Source organism: Stegostoma tigrinum, chromosome 5 (genome assembly GCF_030684315.1).
Source record: "Stegostoma tigrinum isolate sSteTig4 chromosome 5, sSteTig4.hap1, whole genome shotgun sequence".
In the NCBI taxonomy this organism is placed as follows: Eukaryota; Metazoa; Chordata; class Chondrichthyes; order Orectolobiformes; family Stegostomatidae; genus Stegostoma; species Stegostoma tigrinum.
The window spans coordinates 21,984,891-22,008,891 of record NC_081358.1 but is presented as its reverse complement, the minus strand read 5'-3'; the positions used below and the strand labels follow the sequence as shown (position 1 = coordinate 22,008,891).

The 24,001-nt window shown below is 41.0% G+C and overlaps 1 protein-coding gene across 1 annotated transcript in view; it reads right to left on the bottom strand.

Moving 5' to 3' along the window:
- Positions 1–10,202: 10,202 nt before the first annotated feature.
- Positions 10,203–24,001, bottom strand: part of LOC125451549 (uncharacterized) — a 57,927-nt gene continuing 44,128 nt past the window's right edge. Inside the window, exon 3 of the mRNA XM_048528753.2 lies at positions 10,203–10,377. Within this exon, the coding sequence (XP_048384710.2) occupies positions 10,300–10,377 (78 nt within the window). The 3' untranslated portion in view covers positions 10,203–10,299. The remainder of the gene's footprint in view (positions 10,378–24,001) is intronic.

Genomic DNA, 24,001 nt, shown 5'->3' with positions numbered 1-24,001 from the left:
GGAGAGATGGAGTCACTCAGGCCTGTGGTCACTGGGTAGGAGAAGAATGTGAGGAGAAGTCAATTGAAACATATAAACTTCTGAGAGGGTTGGACCGACTGGATGAAGGGATAACGCTTCCTCTGGCTGTTGAGTTCAGTATACGCCTTCAGCCAATTTGATCTGAGATGATGAACAATTGTCTTCACTCAGGAAGTGGTGAACCTGTGCAAATCTCTACAACAAAGACCACAGAGATCAAGTCACTGAATATGTTTAAGGAAAGTAATAGATTCTGGGAAACTAAAGTCATTGAAGGCAATGAGGTGGAAACACTACCATGGTGTTGAAATAGAGAATTGGCCATAATAATTTTGAATGGTAAAGCAGGTTCAATAGGCTGAATTATCCACTTCTGTTTCTAATTCCCATGGCACATTAAAAGTAAAGAAAGGTCATAGTCACAAGTCAGGAATGGTATGTGGCCTGGAGGAGAACTTGAATGTGATGGTGTTGCCATGCATCTGCTGCCCTCTACCTTCCAGGTTGGTAGAGGCCAGGGGATTGGAAGGAAACTGGGTGAATTACTGCAACTGCATATTGCTGGTGAAGTAAATGATTAAGTTGGTGTCTGGTCAAATAAAAGGGGCTGTTTTGTCTTAAATGGTATTGAGTGTTGTTGGATCTGCACTCATTTCAGCAAGTGGAGAATATTCCATCACATTCCAGACTCATGCTTTATAGATGGTGGACTGGCTTTGAGAATCAGGAGGTGAGTTACTCACTGCAATGTTCCTAGCTTCTGACCTGTGCTTATAGTCATAATGCTCAGTTAATGGTAGGTGGCAACCCCTAGGGTGTTGATGGTGGAGTTTTAGGGATGACAATGTCATTGAATGTCAAGAGTAGAGGGTTATTTATTTTTGGTGATGGTCATGGGCTGGAAGTTATGTGGCACAAATGTTGCTGCCACCTTTCAGTCCAGTTTGAATGCAATCCAGGTCCTTCTGCATGTGGACAGGAATGTCTTTGGTATTTTCAGGCACACGATTGTACTGAATATTATGCATTCACTGGGATCCATACTTTTTGACCTTATGATGGAAGAAAGATCACTGGTGAAACAGCTAAAAATGGTTGGGCCTTGGATACTACTTGGTGTAAAAACATCAGTGATGTCTTAAGTTTGAGGTGATAGACCTCCAACATCCATAACTATCTTCTTTGCTCAAAATGATGCTGACCAGTAGAGAGTTCTCCTCCAATTTTTCATTAGATCAATGAATCCCTACAAAGTTGAAGCAGGCCATTCGGTCGATTGAGTTACACTGACTGAGCAAAGAGCATCCCACCTAGACCTACCCTTCAATCCTATCCCTGTAACGCTACATTTTCTGTGGCTCGTCCACCTAACCCACACATCACTGGACACTATGGGCAAATGAGCATGGATGGTCCACTTAATGTGCATATATTTGGGCTGTGGGAGGAAAGTGGAGCACGCAGAGGGAACCCACGCAGACACGGGGAGAATGTGCAAACTCCACACAGACAGTCACCAGAGGGTTGAATTGAAACCAGCTCCTTGGCGCTGTGAGGCAGCAGCGTTAATTGCTGAGCCACCGTGCCTCATTGATCTATGATTTGCGAGGGCTCCTTGATGTCGAAAGCAGTCAGTCATTCATATCTTCATATCTTGAGTTCAGCTCTTTTCCTTGATTGATTATTCTAAGGCTGTAATGAGGCCAGCAGTGGAGAGGCCCTGACAGGGTATGAACTGGTATCTGTGTGCAGATTATTGCTGTGTTAAGTGCTGCCTCATAGCACTGTTGACGATACCTGTCGTCACTTTGTTGATGATTGAGTAGACAGATGGATGGTAATGGAGAGGCAATGGCCTAGTGGTATAATCGCTGGACTGTTAATCCTGAGACCCAGATAATATTCTGGGGTCCCAGGTTCAAATCCTGCCATGGCAGGTGGTGGAATTTGAATTCCATAAATATCTGGAATTAAGAATCTATTGATGACTGCGAATCCATTGTCAGAAGAACCCATCTGCTTCACTAATGCCCTTGAAGACAAGGAAACTGCCATCCTTACCTAGTCTCGCCAACATGTGACTCCGGACCCACAGCAACATGGTTGACGCTTAACTGCCCTCTGGGCAATTAGGGATGGGGAATAAATGCTGCCTGGTCAGCAACAGCCTCATCCTGTGAATGAATAAAGAAAAAGGATTGTCCTGATTTGTTGGACAGGCCTTGCCTGGGCAGTTTTCCACATTGTCAGGTAGATGCCGATATTGTAGACAGTTTTGGAACTGATTGTCTCAAGGTGTAGCAAATTCTGGAGCACATTTTCTGAGGTTTCGCAAAATATTGTCAGTGTTAATAGCATCTGTAACAACAAAATGTGAGGCTGGATGAACACAGCAGGCCAAGCAGCATCTCAGGAGCACAAAAGCTGATGTTTCGGGCCTAGACCCTTCATCATTGCTCTGATGAAGGGTCTAGGCCAGAAACGTCAGCTTTTGTGCTCCTGAGATGCTGCTTGGCCTGCTGTGTTCATCCAGCCTCACATTTTGTTGTCTTGGATTCTCCAGCATCTGCAGTTCCCATTATCTTTAATAGCATCTGTGTTCGTTACATTATTCCTTTCACAGCATCTATTTTCAAAAGACTTTTGGCAGTCGTGTTCACATGTACACACAAAGTTATCAGCAAATTTCCCTCCCTTCACAAGTCAGAATGTTGCTGGTGTCCCCCAGTACAGCCCTGAACAAGTTCTCTGTAATTTTGTCTAACATAACACTTGTCCTTTTTACAATACCACTAAATCTGGAAAACAGGTCTAGAAATTGTAGTGTGAAAATATTTGTCTTTGTCTCAAACCACAAGATCCACAGAAATGACCTCGTAAGATCACAATGGCACTTTTAACAGAATTTCTCAAGTTGAATGAGTACATTGTGTCCACGGGGCTTGAAGCTAATTTGCTTCCTCCCTCTGATTCTTATCACCTGATGCCATAAATACTTGGCTAACATTCTGACAAAAGATATTAGACTTTGCAAAGTGAATACAATAATTTTCCAGCTGGGTAAAGTGTAGATCTATTGTCTTTTCAAAACTAATTGCCTTTACTATATTGCATGATGAGTTGTCACGGAGCCCAATCAGGGAACACTTCAGTGGTCAAGGATATTCAGCTGCCCATCTTGGGTAAGTATCCTCCAAAGCTACCTCCAAGCCTTTCAAGATACACAACAATGTAGCATCGCTGAGTGGAAACTGACAGCCTGCCCATCAGGTCAGCCTCAACCGTGATCTTGGGTTCCTGTCGTCTACATATAACCCCACTACACTGTTCTGTGTTCGTAAAATCTTCATTCCTGCTCTGTTTTGATACTATCACCTTGATAACTTTTATTATTTCTCTATCTTAATTATTGTGTAGAGATTTCTTGGATTACTCGTTACTTTGGTAAGACCCTCATCATGCAACTCTGATGCCTATCATGTTATTGTAGCCGTTTTGGTTCAATTCTAGCACTTTATGATTTTTTTTGGAATTATCTCTTTGCTTTAACTTTTCGGATCATAGGCTATCTCTTCACTTGTTATTCAGCTGTTGACACTTAACTCACTTTGTTTGACCCTCTTGATCACCTGCAAAAACATGTCATTCAGCCTGTTTATACTCCACTCATACCATTTGTACTTATCTGTTGACACTCTTAATTATCTGAAATTATTTTGCCATTATCTCTCTACCAATATGTTCTGTACATATGTGCTTCCCTCCACTTCATCTGATGAAGGTGCAGCGCTTGGAAAACATGTGAATGCAAATTAACCTATTGGACTCTTACCTCCTGTCATGTGCCTTCTGACTCATGGAATGCCATATTTGTTCCAAGAAGGCAGTTGGAGTTGATTGTCTCCCAGGAATACTTTTCAAGGTAAGAAATATCTGTCCCAACACAGTCTTCCTCTTTGAGAACGCCCTGAGTATTATTTAGAACCAGAGACATTGTGCACAGGTATTACACAATCAAACAACTTAAACACCAATACTGCTCCATGGATCCACACCTTGAAATCCTTTAATCTTTCATACAATCTGTTAAAATCTAGGATGTGTTCCATAGATTTTGGAAAACAGGCCTTCTTTTAAAGTCTAATAATGCCTTTATAGATTATTTCTTAAGTGCCTTTCTCATGAATTTTATCTAAGAGCTTTAGTAGCAATTCCAATCTTCATCATTATCCAGGTGAGAGAATTACATACCATTGATTTTTCTGATTGTAGTTTTAATATGACCTAACTCATATTCAAATATCCACTTCATTTGTATCATTGGTCATCTGGTTCGGACTTCATGAACATCAAAACCCTAGCAATTCACATTTGCTTTCTGCCAGTTTTACAAAATAGCTACTAGGATTCTGGTTTTCTGTCTTATTTCTTCCTTAGCTTCCAAGTTTCACTATTTAAGTAACCATCCATTGTTACCATTCTAATTTCAGTAAGTCAGTTGGTGATGATAGAACTGGAGCCAATCTTTACACACTTACAACTTTCTTTACAGAATTATACATTCCAACAGTTGCAGTTTTAACCTATTTTTCTAAACAAGCTGTCTGAGTAGGTGGGGCTTGAACCCAGGCTTCCTGGTTCAGAGGGAGGGGAATTACTGTTGCACCACAAGAGGGCTCTAGCACAGGCTGTCAGTTTAAAAAAAAATCTATGTTTCTAATCAAACTATTCAAGGGTGTTATTACACACCACTGGAGCCAATGGGATTTGAACCTGGGTTTCCTGGTCCAGGTACACTACCACTATCACAATAGACCCCTCTAACCTCAATTTTAAGTGAATCTTCAGTTAATGCCCATCACCAGTCTATAATTGTGCAAAATCAATACACAATTAACATTGCAGAACATATTTATTCCCCTATGTTCCTGGGATATGAATGGTGTGTAGATAAACAAGTGAATGCAATATTAAAGGCAACGGTAAGACCATTTGAATCACGCCCAGCTTAAACCTACACATATGTAAGATCTGTTTGCCCCGTATTTGCTACAGTTTAAAAAGCCACCAGACACACACATTAGTTAAATGCTTAACAAGATTGTACTAGTCCTCGGACACAACATTCAAGAAGCTACAGGCTAGAACACAAGTTACTAAATATGTTATGAACTAGAGCTCTGATTTTCCAATGGCTGGCTCGTTAATTTTGCACTGTAAATGGGAGCTTGATGTTAGAACGTGTAGAATTCCCAGCTTAGCAGACTTTGAAGGAGTTGCTGAGGAAGTTGAAGATTCAGATGGGCAATTCCCCTGCACCTGGAATGCTCCAGTAGTATTTGTTTAAATCAGAGAATTTGAAGGATTCTGTTGTAATTAATTAATTACCTCGGCTAGGTTCTTAATTTTTTAACTTTTGGGAGTGGTGATGGCCTAATGGTATTATCACTGGACTGTTAATCCAGAGACTCAGGGAATGTTCTGGGGACTCAGGTTCAAATCCTGCCATGGCAGATGGTGGCATTTGAATATCTGGAATTAATAGTCTAATGACAACAATGAAGCCATTGCTTAATTGCCAAGGAAAATCCCATCTGGTTCACTAATACTCTTTAGGGAAGGAAGCTGCCATCTTTACCTGGTCTGGCATACATGTGACTCCAGACCCTCAGCAATGTGGTTGACACTTAACTGCCCTTGGGGCAATTAGGGAAGGGCAATAAATGCTAGCCAAGTCAGTGATGCCCAAATCCCATGAATAAATAAATAAAAACTTTTTATGAATCCTGCATAACAATTAAACGGGCCCCCAATATACTATACTTACCCCTAACTAAACATCTTATGACCGCTTACAACACTCTGTCATCCAACCTGATCATGCACACCCTCCTCTCTCTGGGATCTGACATCCACCAACACCTGCTCACCCCCAACTGCATGGGATCTGACAAGGCCCTTTCCCCACTGGATCCGTATTGCCTGAATTACCCTAAACACTCTGTCACTTACCTGGTCCCTTCCCACCATGTGCCATGGCACCTTATTCACTGGGTATTTTGCCTGGCTGGCACTCTATGGACCTGGCACCTCACCACCTGGCACCCAAGCCTCACATTTACCTGATGTATTTAAACTTTCACAAATGATGTCAAATTGACTGTCTGTGATGCTAGGTATTTAAATTATAGAATACAGCAACATTTGCTGTGATGAAAGGGGCGTGGTTTGATTTCCCCTATCTGTTCTGCACTGTGAAGGACCTTATAGATGTAAAGGCCGCTCTGCATTTTTGTTGGAGCCTTATCAGAATTTCCCCACAGAACTGCGTAGATGTGTACAGGTACATGAATAGGAAAGGTTTGGAGGGATATGGACCAAACATAAGCAAATGAGGAATAGTTCAGTTTGGGAAACCTGCTTGGCATGGGCAAGTCAGACTGAAGGGTCTGTTTTCATGCTGTATGACCCTGAGTCTTTCTCTCTGAACATAAAAAGTAGGTGGCAGCAGCAATCAGCCACTCGTCATAAAATCCAGCCAAACATTACAGCATAAAATAAAATAATGAACTGCAGATGTTGCAGATCTGAAACACACAAAAACAGAAATTGCTGCAGAAACTCAGCAGTTCTGGCAGCATCTGTGGAAAGAAAACAGAGTTAACATTTCAAGCCCAGTGAGCCTTTCTTTCTATACATTTCAGCATCCTATTCTTTTTTGGGACACAAGTACGATTTAAGCTGTAGACTCAGAAGGGAAAGATAATATGAATAGTTTTAAAGTGGAAGTTTTACACCCAGGAGTGATTAGACATGGGTGTGAACTGGTGAAAGATATAACAGCTAACATCAAACTCTTGCATAAGATGTCAAGAATTTTTGGGTTTTTATGAGGGACCAATGCATTGCCGCACAACGAATGTGGACGCTGCAATGGAAAAAGTCAAGATATTTTCAGTGTCCAATTTTAAACATTTGAAAGATAAGTTACCAACCATGCTTTGGAACTTCTTTAGATGTATTAAGTTGGTTCATTCATGATTTATTTTGTTTTCTAGTGCTTGAGTAGATGATGATGAGTAACAGGAGGCTTATAGAGCTGGTGACCAGATTGTGTCCTGTGGCTCTATTCCAAGTGCAATCCTCAGGTGAAGTGGCATTGAAGGGTTGACAATAATTGATTCACCAAAGAAATTCATTTTTTATTTCATATAAAGTGAGTTTATACATTTTTCAATAAATAACAAAACAGGCTCAAAGGTTCTAAGCAGGAAAGGCAAGTTTGGATGGTTTTAGGAAGCAAAATCTCTTAAAAGTGGCTTTTTGTCAGGAACCCAATGATCCTGACCCTTCCTGCATTTCACTGGGCAGGTTTGAAAGCAATTGGGCATCTCCATGCCCCTGACAGGTAAGTCATTTGAATATTCAAATAGCATTATGTGGAATACACAGCATTGAAACAGGCCATTCAGCCCACCCACTTATGATGGCATTTATGCTCCACTTGAGCCCCCACCCACCTTTCTGACTCTGAACTATCATCATAATTATTTAGTGTGAAGCTGGATGAACACAGCAGGCCAAGCAGCATCAGAGGAGCAGGAAAGCTGAGCAGAAAGAAGAAGGGTCTTGACCCAGAATGTCAGCTTTCCTGCTCCTCTAAGTGCTGCTTGGCCTGCTGTGTTCATCCAGTTTCACACCGTTTTATCTCAGATTCTCCAGCATCAGCAGTTCCTACTATCTCTATCATAATTATTTATTCTGTTTCATATGCTTGACTTGTTTCCTGTTAAATGTATTAATATTATACATTTCAGTCACTCCCAGTTGCACTTCACTCGCATTCCAGATTCTTACCAATTGTTTGAAGATGTTTTATCTCATCTTCCTATTGGATATCTAGGTGACTATGCTCTATTGAAAGCTTCTAGCTATGCTCTTTCTGACTGTAAACATCATATTCATAACTTTAAGAACTCAATCAGATAATCGCATAGCCTTCACAACCCAAGAGAAAAGGAACTCAGCCTGTTCATCTGTTCTTTAAAAGTATACTCATTATTCTGCTCTCATCCCTGTAAATCCTATTTCTGTTTTTTTTCTCTTTATTAATTCACAGGGGGAAGGTGTCACTGGCTGGGCCAGCATTTAATGCCCAGCCCTAATTGCCCAGAGGGCAGCTCAGAGTCAACCACATTGCTGAGGGTCTGGAGTCACATGCAGACCAGACCAGGTAAAGATGACAGTTTCCTTCCCTAAAGGACATTAGTGAACCAGATGGGCTTTTCCAAAAATTGACAATGGATCCATGGTCATCATTAACTCTTGATTCTAGATTTTTCATCTGGAATTTCATCCTTGTAGACCATTCATTTGTATTTCCACCAAAGGTTATGGATTTAACAGCAAGTGGACCTATTTCCTACATTGTTAGCATTACTCCAAAGTTACTAAGGTGCAGACTCTGGGAACATGAGTTCAAATTCCACCAAGGCACCTGCTAGAATTTGAATTTAGCTAATAAATATGGAATGTAACCAAGCCTCCATGATGGTGACCATGAAACTTTCATCGATGTTGAACCTGATCCGGTTCACTAATTTCAAATTGGGAAGGAAATTGTCTATCCTTGGTCTGGCACAGCTATGCACTTCACATATTAACTGTCTTCTGAAATGGCCCAGAAAGTCAGTCTGTTCAAGGGCAATTAAGGATGGTAACCAAATGCTTGCTCACACTGTTCACATCTCATGAAAGTATAAAGGACTCTGACCACTACAGTAACCATTCAAAACAAAGGAGTGTTTCTTCACACTTTTTAGCAAATAATAATTAAATTATCAAATTAAATAGGTGTCATCCTCTTAAAGGGGGTACTGTAAGTTTCTCTTCATATTCTTTAAAAATCAATAAAACAAAGTTTCAAGAAACCAATTTTTTTTCTTTATTCATTCACGGGGGAAGGTGTCACTGGCTAGGGCAGCATTTATTGCCCATCCCTAATTGCCCAGTGGGCAGTTAAGAGTAAATCATATTGTTGTGGATCTGGGATCATATGTAGGCCAGACCAGGTAAGGATGGCAGTTTCCCTCCTAAAGGACATTAGTGAACCAGGTGGGTTTTTCCTGACAATCGATTCATAATCATCATTAGATCCCTAATTCCAGATATTTTATTGAATTCAAATTCCACTATCTGCTGTGGTGGGATTCGAACCTGGGTCCCCAGAACATTATCTGGGTCTCTGGATTAATAAATCCAATGATAATACCATTACTCCATCACCTCCCCCATGAAGAATGGACAGCCTGTTATAGGGGCACTGAATTGAAGATCAAGTGCTCAAAAGATATTTAGAAAACATCCATCAAAAATAGGTTTTCAGCAGAAGCATTGCACTTCAATCTTGTGGTTACAGAAGGGAGGCAGGCAGTCAGGTTGCGAAAATACCTCTCCATGGCCCCCTGAATGGATTTGTTGATCGTCAACTTGGCCACACCCTCGGGTGCAGCCTTCCCAGGTCACCATTTAATAATCCAGTATGGGTAAACCATTCTATTTCATGTGTGTGCTTCTCCCATCCTCTGTTAACTCTTTTCCCATTCTCTCTGGCTTTGTCTTCTTTGAGTCAGAACTGGCTGGAAAGAAGTTTCATGTGAGATGAAGACAATGGAAAAAATGTATTTTCCAACAATTTCTTCTTTTTTTCCCCAACAGCCCATCACACATTCTTCCCTTCAATTTATTGATCCCATAACAATCCTATCCCATTCTTCTTACCCTTTTCTGACCACTTTATGTTTACTGCTATCTCTAACCACTTCTCATCTGAATGACATATCCAACTCTGCATCCTCCCCTCCATTTTGGTCTACCTTCACTTAGTTACTTTTAACCTTTGATCTATTCCCATGTGCTTCTCCTTTTGACGGGAAGACAGGGAAACATCATACTCTGATTCTGTCTCCAACACCCATTCTGATCTGTATCCTTCAAAGAGGCTTTGTTTGCTTTCAATATTGAATTTTCTTGTCATAATATTAAATGAGATTAAAATTAAGAAAGAAACTTTTTGACTTTCTGGGATCTGACAGGAAATGCATTGGATTGGATTATCTGCCCAATTTTATCTTCTGACTTCAATAGAATGTAAAATCAGGCAGGGTATGTCATCAGCAGCCAACTGACCAGCTTTCAACTTGGTAGTTCAGTTAAAATCATCCTCTCTGCCCATGTGTTTATGTCCCTCTGTTCCGTCCATTTCTCCATCCCTCTGTCTCAGCTCTGTGAAATCCAAAAATGTTTCCTGCGTATCACTCCTCTTTGGCCCTGGCTGTAATCCAGTAGTGTAACAGTCTGAAAAAAAAAGTTTTTTTTTGTTATTATAGTGATTTGCAATTTTCTCTGTGTTGGATGAAAGAAATGTGTCCTATAAATATTAATACACTCTGTCCATTCACCAGACACTGAAGTCTACAAACAGAAAACCTTACCGTTGAAGAAAATCTGTTTCCAACAGTATACACCAATAGAAATGATATGACAGTAAGTTACCATATACAAAATTCTAATGACAGATGAACTGAAATCGGATGACCTCAGGGACCTCTTTGATGTGCTCCGGGAGTTCAGTTTACAAACATATGGCTGTATCAGCTGGGCATAATTGAGGAAAGTATTATTGTATTTTTATAGCTATAAACAGCTCTATTAACGACACACAGTGAAAAGAGATAGGAACTTGTACAATGCATCTGGGCATTTAATACAACATGACAATGAAGAATGGTAAACAGTGCTTCTTTAACAGAATTTACAACAGCACCCTAACAGAGTCCATTTGTCCAACTTCTTCCTGCTCATCCTGTTGGGAAGTTGGCCAGTCCATCTGTCAGATGGAGTGTATATATACAGTATTCCAGCCACCAGCAGCAGAGCAATCAGATTTGTAAACAACGATTATTTGCTCAAACTGTTTCAAGCCCAGTAGCAGCTAATAATTTTTAAGAGGTATTTCAATTCTAGCAACCAGTTGAAAAAAATCACTCAAAAGGATTTTAGGATTTAGGATTTTTGCTGGAATTAACAAAGTAAAGTAGCATTTTCTAAACGCGATTCAGTAGGCAATTTATATTCTAAACTACAGAAAGTATCCTTCGTTTAACTCTTTTAAAATAACCAAAAATCCACTGTTACATTGCACCCTTAAGCAGGCAAGTCATTCTCCAAGAACCAGTATAAAACTATTCTCAGTTTCCAACGACTTACTTCCTTTGCCCTTTCCCAGTTGGGTAACTTCTAATCCCCAAAATAACTTTTATGAGGAGGCGCCCTGACAATTCCTCCTTCTAGACGAAAACAGGAAATCTTTTAGCCTCATTTCACAAACTTAATTTATTCAACCCATGCATGAGCTGCCATTCGCATTTTTCATCATGAAAACTAGAGAATAAATCTTGTTTATTCTTTCAGAGGATGTGGGTATCATTAACAAGAACAGTATTTGTTGCTCAAACCTAATAGCCACAGAATGGAGTGATTCAGGGCAATATGAATCGCATGGACCTTGCATCGGGGTAGGGATGCCAATTCTTTCATTCTCCCTCCCCCCAAGCACACAGACACATTCAAACACCTTCCTACCTCATGCCAGTGCATCCTATTTTGGAATCAAAAAGAAGGTTTAAGGTATAAGCACTTAGAAAACCTAACATTTCTAACACCCCTGTGAGACTAGGAACATAAGAGTCAATTGATATTTAGCTCAGAGTCATTTGCTTTTGTGTACAAGAGTAAATATTTTGCACCTTTCTCCCAGTAAAACCATTGGCAACCCCTCCCTTTGTAGTTAACAGCCAAGTTACCCTAGTTGTTGTTGGGTCAGAATGTGAGCTGGTCATGTAATTCATGCATTCTTCCATTTTAACCTAAAGAGACCGTCACATAATATGGCACAAAGTCAAAGTATCATACAGCAGAGAAGAGGCCCATTGGCCCATCAAGTCTGTGCTATCAAAATATACTAATACCTGAATTATTCCAATTTTCACTCAGCCTAAAGCCTTGAGTGTAATAACACTTCAAGAGTTCATTCAAGTACTTTTAGAGGTTGTGAGGTTTCCTGCTTCAACTACCTGCCCAAGCAGTATATTTCAAACTCTTCCCACCTCTGGGTGATAAGGCTTTCTTTTTCCTCAAACCCTCTCTAAACCTCCTGCTTTTCACTTTAAAATTATACCCCCTTCTTACTGATCTTTTACCAAGAGGAACAGCTGCTCTCTATTCACCCTCTCAATGCCCCTATTGATCTTATACACTTCTATCAGGCCTCCCCTCAATCTTTTCTGTTCCAAAGGAAACAAACCTGAGCTGATCTAACCTCTCTTGATAGCTGCAGTGCTCCATCCCAGGCAATATCCTGGTCAATTTCCTCTGCACCCCCTCGAGTCACATCCTTCCAATAGTATGGTGACCATGGTACTCCAGCTATGGCCTAACCAAAGTTCTGTACAGCTCCAACATGACCTCCCTGTTCTTAGAATCAATACTGCAACTAATAAAGCATCCCATAGGCCTTTTTACCTACCCTTTTTAGGTGTCCTGTCACCTTCAGAAATCTGTGGACAAGCACCCCAAGATCCCTCTGTTCCTCTGAGCTTCCTAGTATCCTGCCTTTCATTGAGTCCTCCATTGTCTTGTTTTCTTTTGCCAAGTGCATCATCTGACACTTATCAGGGTTAAATTCCATCTGACCATTCCATTTGTATCCTTCTGCAAGCTAACACACCCCTCCTCATGGTCAACCACCTGGCCAATCTTTGTGCCATCTACAATTTACTTATCATCGCTCCCATATGCTCATCAACATCATTTATGAATATCACAAACAATAAAGGTACAAAATCCTGATCCCTGTGGTACACCAGTGCACACCAGGCTCCAGTCACATAAACAGCCTTCTACTACCACCTTCTGTATCCAATCACTATGCCAGTTTTGAGCTAACCCAAAACATTAACTGTGCTTTCTCTGTACAGATGCTGCCAAACCTGCTGAGATTTTGCAGTCATTTTATTTCTGATTTCCAGGATCTACAGTTTTTTTTGTCTGTGTACAACTCATCAAGTTAACCCAGATCCCGTGAGTTTTTACTTTTTAATCAGTTTCCCACATTGGGCCTTGTCAAAGGCCTTGCTGAAATCCATATAAATGTAAACACAACCTTAAACTAATAAAAATTTTGTGCTTAGAAACTTTATATTTGTGGCATAATATAACTATATGAATGAATTCACCAACTATTTCTGAATCTTTCTTAAATGGGTTGGTGCTTTCATGGGACCTCTTTTTGCGTACTCTTCCATGGCCCCTTGAGGCCCATCAAAAACTGGCATAATTGGATGAAGTGTCTATGATATATTCTCTGCCTATTTTATACTCTATGTATGTTATGTATCTGAGAGTTGCCATAAGGCCAACATTTGCATATTTAAGATGCACGGTGCATGTTTCAGGCCCAGATTGCATCAGGCTTGTTGATTACATATTATCTGTATTTAAAAATTTGCAGATAATGGGTATTAACTGAGTATTCACCTGAGGCCTTTATAAATAGAGACAGACTAAAACAACAGTTGTTGACTTCAGAAATCTACGCTTATAATGTGTCGCTTTGTAAATAAACATGAAACTGTGTAAAGATTATCTCCAGTTTTCCTTCATCAGCTGGCTTTTTGGAACTGAATAAGGCAGGCCTTGGATGCCAGTTGGATTCCAGTTGGAGTCCCCAAACCTTAGTTTTACAGGGTAGAATAGTTGGCCATGAAATCAACCTCTGCCCCCAAAAACCTTTCGGTGCTCCAAAATTTTGGAAAAAATATTGCTTTGGGTTACTTTTCCCCTGCATCATAACTGGGTTAGTCAGGAGCACCTGCACTGTAATGTTTTGTTTTGCCTGAACACAAGCCTTGAACTCTGAGCTGCTTCCTGCAAGACCTTCAGATGTGTTTACACTAGAAATGATGCAGACAGAAAGAATTCCGTCTACAATTCATGTCTCAGGCAGCGTTAGAAACACTGATACAATCCATTTGGCTTTTACCAAATTTGTATCGTGTTGGTATAAATCTGGCACTGAATGGGTAAGAATGGCAGAAGTCTATTGAAATTGATTTCGCAAACTCAAATCCAAGTGTAGAATTCAGTGAGCTTTGAGTTATATAATTTGTACAAATGAGGTACTGTTTTCAAATATAACCAAACGGAAGTAGGCTATTTAAGCTTTTAAACCCACTGCACCAATTTATTAGATCATGATTAATCTGTACCTTAACTTCATCTACTAGCACTTATATCTTGTGATACACCTAACAGTATCTATACTTAATGAAAATCTAATAATGCCAGTCTTGACAGTTTTGGGGAAGCAAATTCTACATTTTTTCCATTGTACGGCTGCACTGAGTAGGGATAGAAGAAGTGCATTGTGAGCAGAATCCACATTTTGGGGTAGAAATTCTCAGGTAAACATGTATAACTGAAGCTCAAGTTTAGTTGAAGTCTTTGAATTTAATTTAGAACTTGTAAAAAATAAAGTAACATGCAAGGTATTTAACAGACTGTCAGTTGCAGTTAACTGTTAAAATTAGCTGAAACTGGTCACCCATTTGTCATGTACTCATGACTGAGGGCTTTTGAGGTAATATTGTCCCTATCTCTGAACCAGAAGACATACATTTGTCCCACCTGTGCCAGAAATGTATCTGAACAGGTTGATTAAGATAGTAACTAATAAATAATATTATAAGATGATAAGATATAAGAACAGAATTAGGTCATTCAGTCTATCCACTCTGCTCCACCATTCAATCATGGCTGATATGTTTCTCAACCCCATTCTCCTGCCATCTTCCCATAATGCTTGATCCCCTGACTAGTCAAGACCCAATCTAAGATGAAGGGTCTAGGCCCGAAACGTCAGCTTTTGTGCTCCTGAGATGCTGCTTGGCCTGCTGTGTTCATCCAGCCTCACATTTTATTATCTTGGAATCTCCAGCATCTGCAGTTCCCATTATCTCTGATACTATTTTAACCTCACTGCGAAGCCTCTTCCAGGGATGCCTAACCTGAAGAAGTTACCCTCCTCCCTCCGGACCAACCTCAGGGAATCTCTCTCCCATTGCAACTCTCTTGTAATCTCTTCGGACTCTCCATCTTCGGTCCGCCTCCCCCTCTCTCCCTATTTATTCCAGTTCCCTCCCCCCATCCCCCTCTCTGATGAAGGGTCTAGGCCCGAAACGTCAGCTTTTGTGCTCCTGAGATGCTGCTTGGCCTGCTGTGTTCATCCAGCCTCACATTTTATTATCTTGGAATCTCCAGCATCTGCAGTTCCCATTATCTCTGATACTATTTTAACCTCACTGCGAAGCCTCTTCCAGGGATGCCTAACCTGAAGAAGTTACCCTCCTCCCTCCGGACCAACCTCAGGGAATCTCTCTCCCATTGCAACTCTCTTGTAATCTCTTCGGACTCTCCATCTTCGGTCCGCCTCCCCCTCTCTCCCTATTTATTCCAGTTCCCTCCCCCCATCCCCCTCTCTGATGAAGGGTCTAGGCCCGAAACGTCAGCTTTTGTGCTCCTGAGATGCTGCTTGGCCTGCTGTGTTCATCCAGCCTCACATTTTATTATCTAAGACCCAATCTACCTCTGTCTTAAATACACACTTTGGCTTGGCCTCCACTGCCCTCTGCAGTAATAAGTTCCACAGATTCACCACACTCTCCCTTTAGAACGTGTCCTCAGATCCCAGTCTCTCCAACTAGTGGAAATACCTTAGATAACAAAGCGTGGAGCTGGATGAACACAGCAGGCCAAGCAGCATCATAGGAGCAGGCTTTCCTGCTCCTATGATGCTGCTTGGCTTGCTGTGTTCATCCAGCTCCACACCTTGTTATCTCAGATTTTCCAGCATCTGCAGTTCCTACAATCAGTAGAAATACCTTCTCCACTGACTCTATCCAGGACGCTCAGTATTCTATAAATTTCAATCATCGTTTTAAACTCCATTGAGTACAGACCCAGAGTTATCAACCACCGGTCTTAGAACAAGCCCTTCATCTGGGATTTCATTCTTGTAACCTCCTCTGGACCCCTTAAAACACCAGCACATCCTTCCTTAGACATGGGATCTAAAACTGCTCACAATATTCCAAATGCAGTCTGATCAGGGCCTTACACAACCTCTGCACATACATTTCTGCTCTTGTATTCTAGCCTTCTTCAAATGAATGCTAACATTTCATTTGTCTTCCTAACTGCCAACTGAACTTGCATATCGACCTTAAGATAATCTTGAACTACGACTCCTAAGTCCCTTTGTCCATCAGATTTCTGAAGCCTTTCTGATTTAGAAAATAGTCTGAACATCTATTCTTCTCACCAAAGTGCATAACCTCATACTTTTCCACTTGGTATTTCATCTGCCACTTCTTTGTCCACTCTACTGGCCTGTACAAGTCCTTCTGCAGCCTCCCCAGTTCTCAGCACAACCTATCCCTCTACCTATCTTTGTGTCATCTGCACACTTAGTAACAACACCCTCAGCTCCTATGTTCAGATCATTATTGTTTAACATGAATAGTCGTGGTCCCAGTACTGACCCCTGTGGAACTCAACTACTGACCCCTTTATCTCCATTCTCTGCCTTCAATCCTCTATCCATGCCAGCTCCTGGCCCCTAATACGATGGGCTCTTATCTTATTCAGCAGACTCCTGTGTGGCACCTTGTCAAAGGCCTCCTGGCAGTGGATCACATCCACTGGCTCTCCTTTTCTAATCTGCCTGTTACCTCCTCAAAGAATTCCAACAGATCTGTCAGGCATGCTACCAAGTACACTGCAATCTCATCCTTCATAACAAACACTAGAATCGTACCAATGATCAAAGTCAGCTCAGCAGCCAATAATTTCCTGACTTCTGCCTCCCACCCTCCTTAAATGGAGCTGTTACATTAGCCATTTTGCAGTCCTCTGGGGCCCAGCTCAACTCCAATGAATCCTGAAAGATGACACCAAAGCCTCCACAATCTCCTCAGCTATTTCCTTCAGAACTCTGGATTTTAGTCCATCTGGTCTGAGTGATTTACTTAACTTCCCCAGCACCTTTTCCTTTGTGATAGCCACAAACTCACCACTGCTGCCTAACTCTTTGTAATATATTCTTGGTTGACATGGCAGTCAAAGGGTATAGGAAAGAGGAGGTTATAATTGGATCAGTTTTTGATCCTACCAAATTCAGAACAGGCCTGAAGGGCCAAAATATCTATTCCTGTTCCTAATTTGTATGTTCACATCTATTTGAATTGAATCATAAAATTATTACAGCAAAGAAGGGTCTATTCATCCTGTCATATCTGTGTTGGTTGTCTTGGCTTAGTGCTACTCCCTCACATTTTCACAATTCCTTTGCAAATTTCTTCACTTTAAGTGATGATCTACGTCTTCTTTGGAAGCCATAATTGAATCTTTTTCCACTATACTTGGTCAGTGCACCCCTAATTCAAATAACTCACTGCATAAATAAACCTTTCCTCATGTCACTATTCCTCCTTTTGATAATCACCTAAGGGTGAGGATTTGCTAGCCCTTAATCCTTTTACCAGTTTAATTAGTTTCATAGAATCCCGACAGAGTGGAAACAGGCCATTCGGCCGAACAAGTTCACACTGCCCCTCTGAGGAGCATCCCACTCAGACCCATTCCCCTAATTTCCCATGTCTAACCCATCTAACCGAAACATCCCCAGTTACTGTGGGAAATTTAGCATGGCCAATTCACATACCCTGCACATCTTTGGACTGTGGGAGGAAACTGGAGCAAACCCGTGCAGACAGGGAGAATGTGCAAACTCCACACAGACAATCTCCTGAGGCTGGAATCGAACCCAGGTCCCTGGCACTGTGAGCCACAATGCTACCTACCCTATCTCTTGCTATCTCAATTTCATCCCTCAGAATTTTGAATGTTTCCATCAAATCTTCTGTCTTTGAAAACTGAAAGAACTGCGGATTGTGTAAATCAGAAACAAAGACAGAAGTTGTTGGAAAAGTTCAGCTGGTCTGGTAGTTGCTGAGAAGAGAAATCAGTTACCGATGTATTAAGTGGGATCAAAAGAGAATGTCACAAATGTCACTTCATATTCTGCCCCGGGAGCCCAAAGCCCAATGGCCTGAACAGAGAATTCACCAGTTTTAAAATAACCCCATCCCCAGTCTCATCCCATGTCCAAACCTCACTCTCATCCCCACCTCCTTGACCTGACACAACCTATCCATCCTCTCTCCCACCTAATTGCCCCACCCATGCCACTGACCAATGCTCACTACTCCCTACCTGAATCCACCTATCACCATCCCACCTACCTTCCCCAGGCCCACTCCTACTCCCTCTATTTATTTCCCAGCTCCATTCCCCCTCCCCAGTCCTGATGAAGGGTCCTGACCCGAAATGCTGACTTTCCTGCTCCTCTGATGCTGCCTAACCTGCTGTGTTCCTCTTGCTCCACACCGTGTTAGACTCACCTGTGAATGATCTCTTTTCCAAGGAGAATAGGCTCAGTATCTTCAATCTGTTTATGTAACAGAAATTCTTTATCAATTGAATCATGATTTTTTTGGCACCGTTTAAGCCTTTTTGTCTTTTCTAATTGCAGTGCTCAGTACTGGATGCAATTCTGTTTTATACTGTTTATCATGACTTCCTTTCTTTTGTACCCTATACTCCAATCTATAAGTCTCAGGATCCCCATGTTGGTTATGAATCATACTCTTGCTGCCTCAATGCCAGTGATCTCTTCTTTCTTGTTGAACACAAATACTCAATGTAGGATATGTTTCTGAACACATTCAAAGAATTCCTGCACGTCCCTGCTCTGTACGTTTCGATCTTGGAATATATATAGAGCAGTTAAATTTACCCCATTCTATTCTATAATTTTTGCGCTTCTCTAAGAATTCCTTGCGAATTTGCTCCTTAACATCTTTCCCGCTAGCTGGTAGCTTGTAGGCTATACCTTGCAATGAAAATGTGCATCTATTGTTTCTTTGCACTAGCTGAGACATCTGCCCCTGATCCTATGACACCCCCGGGAGATCCTCCCTCTCTCTGCAGCCCTGCAATATGATTGCCTTACCTTTCCTGAATACCTTCTATCCAGGAAAATTTAGGATCCAATTCTACCCCTCACTGAGTCAGGTATTAGGTACTGTCACACGATATTTGCATGTCACCACACTTCATATAATTACCTAAATGCACCTAATCCTGGATTTAGACTTTGTGACATTCTTTTTTTTTACTCTCACTTAATACATTATTGTTTCTTTCTCTGGTGTTGTTTGTGTGTCTCTTAATTCTCTGCATACCTTGAAATTCCTGTCTAATATTGCTTCCTGGTTCCCGTATGTTAGTTTAAACCCTATCAAATTGCACATGTAAATCACCCCAGAGGGAAAATTGTCCATGCTGTTTTCACGTGCAATGAAACAAAACAGCTCTTTCCCACATCAGGACCTAAGAACTATAATCAACATTTAAGGATTATCACCGAGTTATGTGAAAATTAGAGCAGGATATTAGGGAAGTGCATAGGTGACTAAAGGAGTGGTGTGGGAAAGAAGTGTTCCATTTCGTTGCACACTGGCTGTAGTGCTGCAAAAGGAAAGAACTGCATGGTTTGGGCAGGTTGAATTGGGTTAGGATCATAGTCCCATTGGAAAGGACAAATACGAGGTCACAACTGTTAGTGTATGAAGAGGACGAACAAAATATTGGTATCGAGGCAGTAATTCAAAAAAGGGAAAGAACCAGAGAAAAGTTAAAAAGTACGCTTTGGCATAAAAGATTAAGTGGAAGTTGTAAAATTACTAAAATAATGGAGGGAATTTTTGTGTGAGGAATATATTTGAGCTGAAGAACAATTTAGCACGTGATCAAATAAGTGCTCTTAATACAAATGCATGAAGTCTAAACAGCAAAATGCATGAATTGTAGGCACAAATTCATGAATGCAAGATTGTCAGAACTAGAAACTAAATCTATTGTTGTATAAATTGTACAGGAAGCTTTGGCCGTAATTTTAACTTCGAACAGATACTAGGGCTAATGCAGGTGGTCTGCCCAGGTCTCATTAGCATTTATCAACAATGGCTCCTGTCCTAAACCAATCGGTGTGATGGGGGGTTCTGGTAAGCAAGTGAGAATGGAGAAGGATACAATTGCTGGGCACCAGCTGGGGCCAAAGTAAGTGCTCCACAACAAACCAAGTAAGGCAGATTGGAGGTCTGAACCAGTCACCACTGAAGCAGGATGGATGGGTGTGATTGGTATCTCATTGGAGGCCCCAGCATTCTCTGTTGGACAGGGAAATGTAACCTCACTCTTCCAGGCAGCAGGAAACCTTCAGAAAAAGATTATCATTTGGGGACATTGACAGAGGAGAAGGAGTAAGCCATTTGACACTTTGAACCTGCTCCACTGTTCAATAAGATCATGGCTGATCTTCATGTGATCTCAACTCCATTTTCCTGCTTGTCGCTATTCCCTCCCTCAACACTATCATTGACTCTCTTGTCCATCAAAATCTGCTTTGAAGAAACTCAGTGACCTCCACTGCTTTCCAAGCAAGAGAATTTTATAGATTACAACGCTGAGAGAATGATTTATCCTCTCCTCCATCTTGAAAGGTAGGCCTCCTATGCTTAAATTACATCCCCTAGTTTTCACTGCTCACATGAAGAAACATTCTTGCACTACTGATCCTATCAGGATCTCATAAGTTTCAACAAGATCATGTTTTATTCTTCTAAACTTAAATAACTTCTTCAGAGGATAATTATTTCATCCCAGGAATGAGTCAGGTGAACTTTCTCTTAACTGCCTTTATTGTAATTATATCCATTTTCAAATGAGATGGAACTGTACACAGTACTCCAGATGTTGTCTTACCAAGGCCATGCACAGCTGTGGGAAGACTTCAAATAAAAGCAAAGTACTGCATTTGCTGGCCTAATGGTAAAAACACCAGACTTATTATCCATGTGATCAAGGTAATAGTGAATATTCAAATCCTGCCACGTCCTGGTGAAATTTGAAATCAATAAAGAAATCTGGAATTAAGAGCATAATGATGACTTGAAATGATTGTTGGGGGAAATCCCCCTTTTTGTTCACTGATGATTTTTTTAGGGAAGGAAACAGCTGTCATTACCTGCTCTTGCCTACATGTGGCTCCAGACCCACAATTACTCTCAACTACCCTCTGGGCAATTAACGATAGACAATGTTGCTCAGGCCAGTGCCACTGTCACCCACAATCCCATGTGAATTAAAAGGAAAAACTGGAATAAATACAGCGAAATGTGCAGAAACTCAGATCCAGCAGCATCTGTGGACAGAGAAGCCATTAATGTTTTCAGTTCAATATTTAAAGGAAAGAGCATAAGAAATAGGAACAAGAGTAGGCAGTTCAGCTCTTCACGCCTACTCTGCCATTAAATCGGATCATGGCTGATCCAACATTCCCGACATCTACTTTCCTGCCATTTCCCCATTAACCCGTGATTCACCTATTGATGAAAAATCTGACTTTCTCAGCCTTAAGTATACACAAGGTCCCTGCTCCCACATCTCTCTGTGGCAAAGGGTTCCAACACTCAACCTTCAGAGAAGAAATTCCTCCTTATTTCAGTCTTAAATTTGCATCCCTTAATTCTGAGACTATGCCCTTGGCACCTAGACTCTGAGAGCATTTACCCTGTCACACCACTTAAGATTCCTGAATGTTTCAACTGGATCACCTCTTGTTTTTTAAAAACTCCAATGAGCAGAGTACTGGCTGTGCCAAATCGTGATTTGCAAGAGAGAAGGTTCCCAGAAAGCTTCATCAGCTAATCATTTTGGACAGAGTTGAGAATCTATAAACTGAATGAAGATCATGAAGCTTGAGCCAGCTCAGTATATCAATATTTCCAGCTTGATGAATACTATCCAATAATATGTTTCCTTCTGTTTTTATGGCTGTAAATTTTCAGCACTTTTGTATTTAATTCCTCTTGTAATAAACACCAATATTCTACCTGCCTTCCTAGGAAGTTGCTACACCTGCAATCTAACTTCATGTACCAGCATATCTAGATCCTTCTGTACCACTGAGTTCCACAGCCTCACTCCATTTCAATAATATGCTATTTTTCTATTCTTCTTGCCAAAGTGGGCAAATTAACATTTTCCCACATTATATTCCAGATGCCAAATGTTTGCCCACTCACTCAACTCATCTAAATCTCTTTGTAGACTCTCTTCCTTCTCTGGTTAATCTACTTTCCTGCCAATCATGTTGTAATCATCAATTTCTGGGAATGATACGTTTAATGTCTACATCTATGTCATTGATATAGTTTGTAAATACTTGAGGCTCTAACATCAATCAATATGGAATCCCCACAGAAGCAGTCCATTCAGCCCATCAAGTCCACAATGACCTTCTGAAGAGCATCCCATCAGACTCACCCTCACCTGTAACCCTGCATTTTCCATGGCTAATTTACCAAACTTGCACACCCTGGGGCAATTTAATGGCCAATCCACATCTCTGTACTGTGGAAGGAAACCGGAGCACCCAGAGGAAACTCACACAGGGAGAATGTGCAAACTCCACACAGTCACCCGAGGGAGGAATTGAACCTGGGTCCCTGGCGCTGTGAGGCAGCAGTGCTAACCACTAAGCCACTGTGCTTGCACCATCCCTGGGCAGTTCTCCACTAATAGTGTGTTAACCTGGAAAAGACTCATTTATCCCTACTCTATTTCCTATTTGCTAGCCAATTCTTTATCCATGATAACATAATGTTCCTACTCCTGCAAATACTTAAACAGACCTCTACTGGTTTGTTGACAGCTTTTGCTTGTAACTTGTGAGAATACATACACCTCTTTTTAATTCAAGCCATGTTGGGATGTGAATTAAGTGATTGGATCTACTCATCTTGATAGTTATCACGCCCACGCTCTCCACACTCCCAAAAACCTGGAGTAAAAATGACAGTAGGCAAAATGCTACAGGAGTTAAACAGGTTATGTCCAGCCAATATTTTATCAACCCACCTTCCCTGCCCTACACCACAGGGATTTCACTGGACAGCTGAGGTTAACAATTGGGCTTCTCCGTCTGGTATTGCATCATTTATAGCAGAGCTTCAATCCAATTTACAGGTCCTACAGCTGACTCTGAGACTGATCATGCTGCTAACCTTTCAGAATGACAATACTGTGCGCAATGGAGGAAATTCATATAACTTCAGAAAATGACTCTTATAACGTATGATGGAGGAAGACATAATCATTAACAATTGAAGCCCATTTTTCTCAAGCTTCTTTTTTGATGTTCCCCATTGTCTTCCATTGCTCCCCTCACCTGTTCCTTAATTCCTTCTCACTTTCTTCCTGAACACAATAATGTAGGTTTCTTATGTTTCTGAATTTTTGATACCGACATATCCTGATATATTTAAGGATTGTAGATTTCGTACTTCTCCACAGTTTGACAACAGTTTGCTGACGCCATTAACATAATGGATTATTCTGGCAGCGAGTCATATTTTAGTGGATTAATTTCAGTTCTGTATTATTTTGGCCCAATGCATCCTATTTCACTTTTGAAGTTAACAGCTGGGGTTTCAATCAGCAAACTTTGTCACTTGTGCAAAGCAATACATTCATGAGAAATAAGACCGTTTAAAGGAGATGTCTCTTATGAGATCACTTGGATTATGTTTTTCCCCAAAGAAAAACTCACTCAATGATAGACAAACGGTGATCTATCTCACAGTGTCACAAACAGAAATCTTTGGGGTACCATCTTGGCAATGGAGGAAACATTAATCTTTCATGCATGGGAAAGTTGGCAGCACAATCGGAAATCACA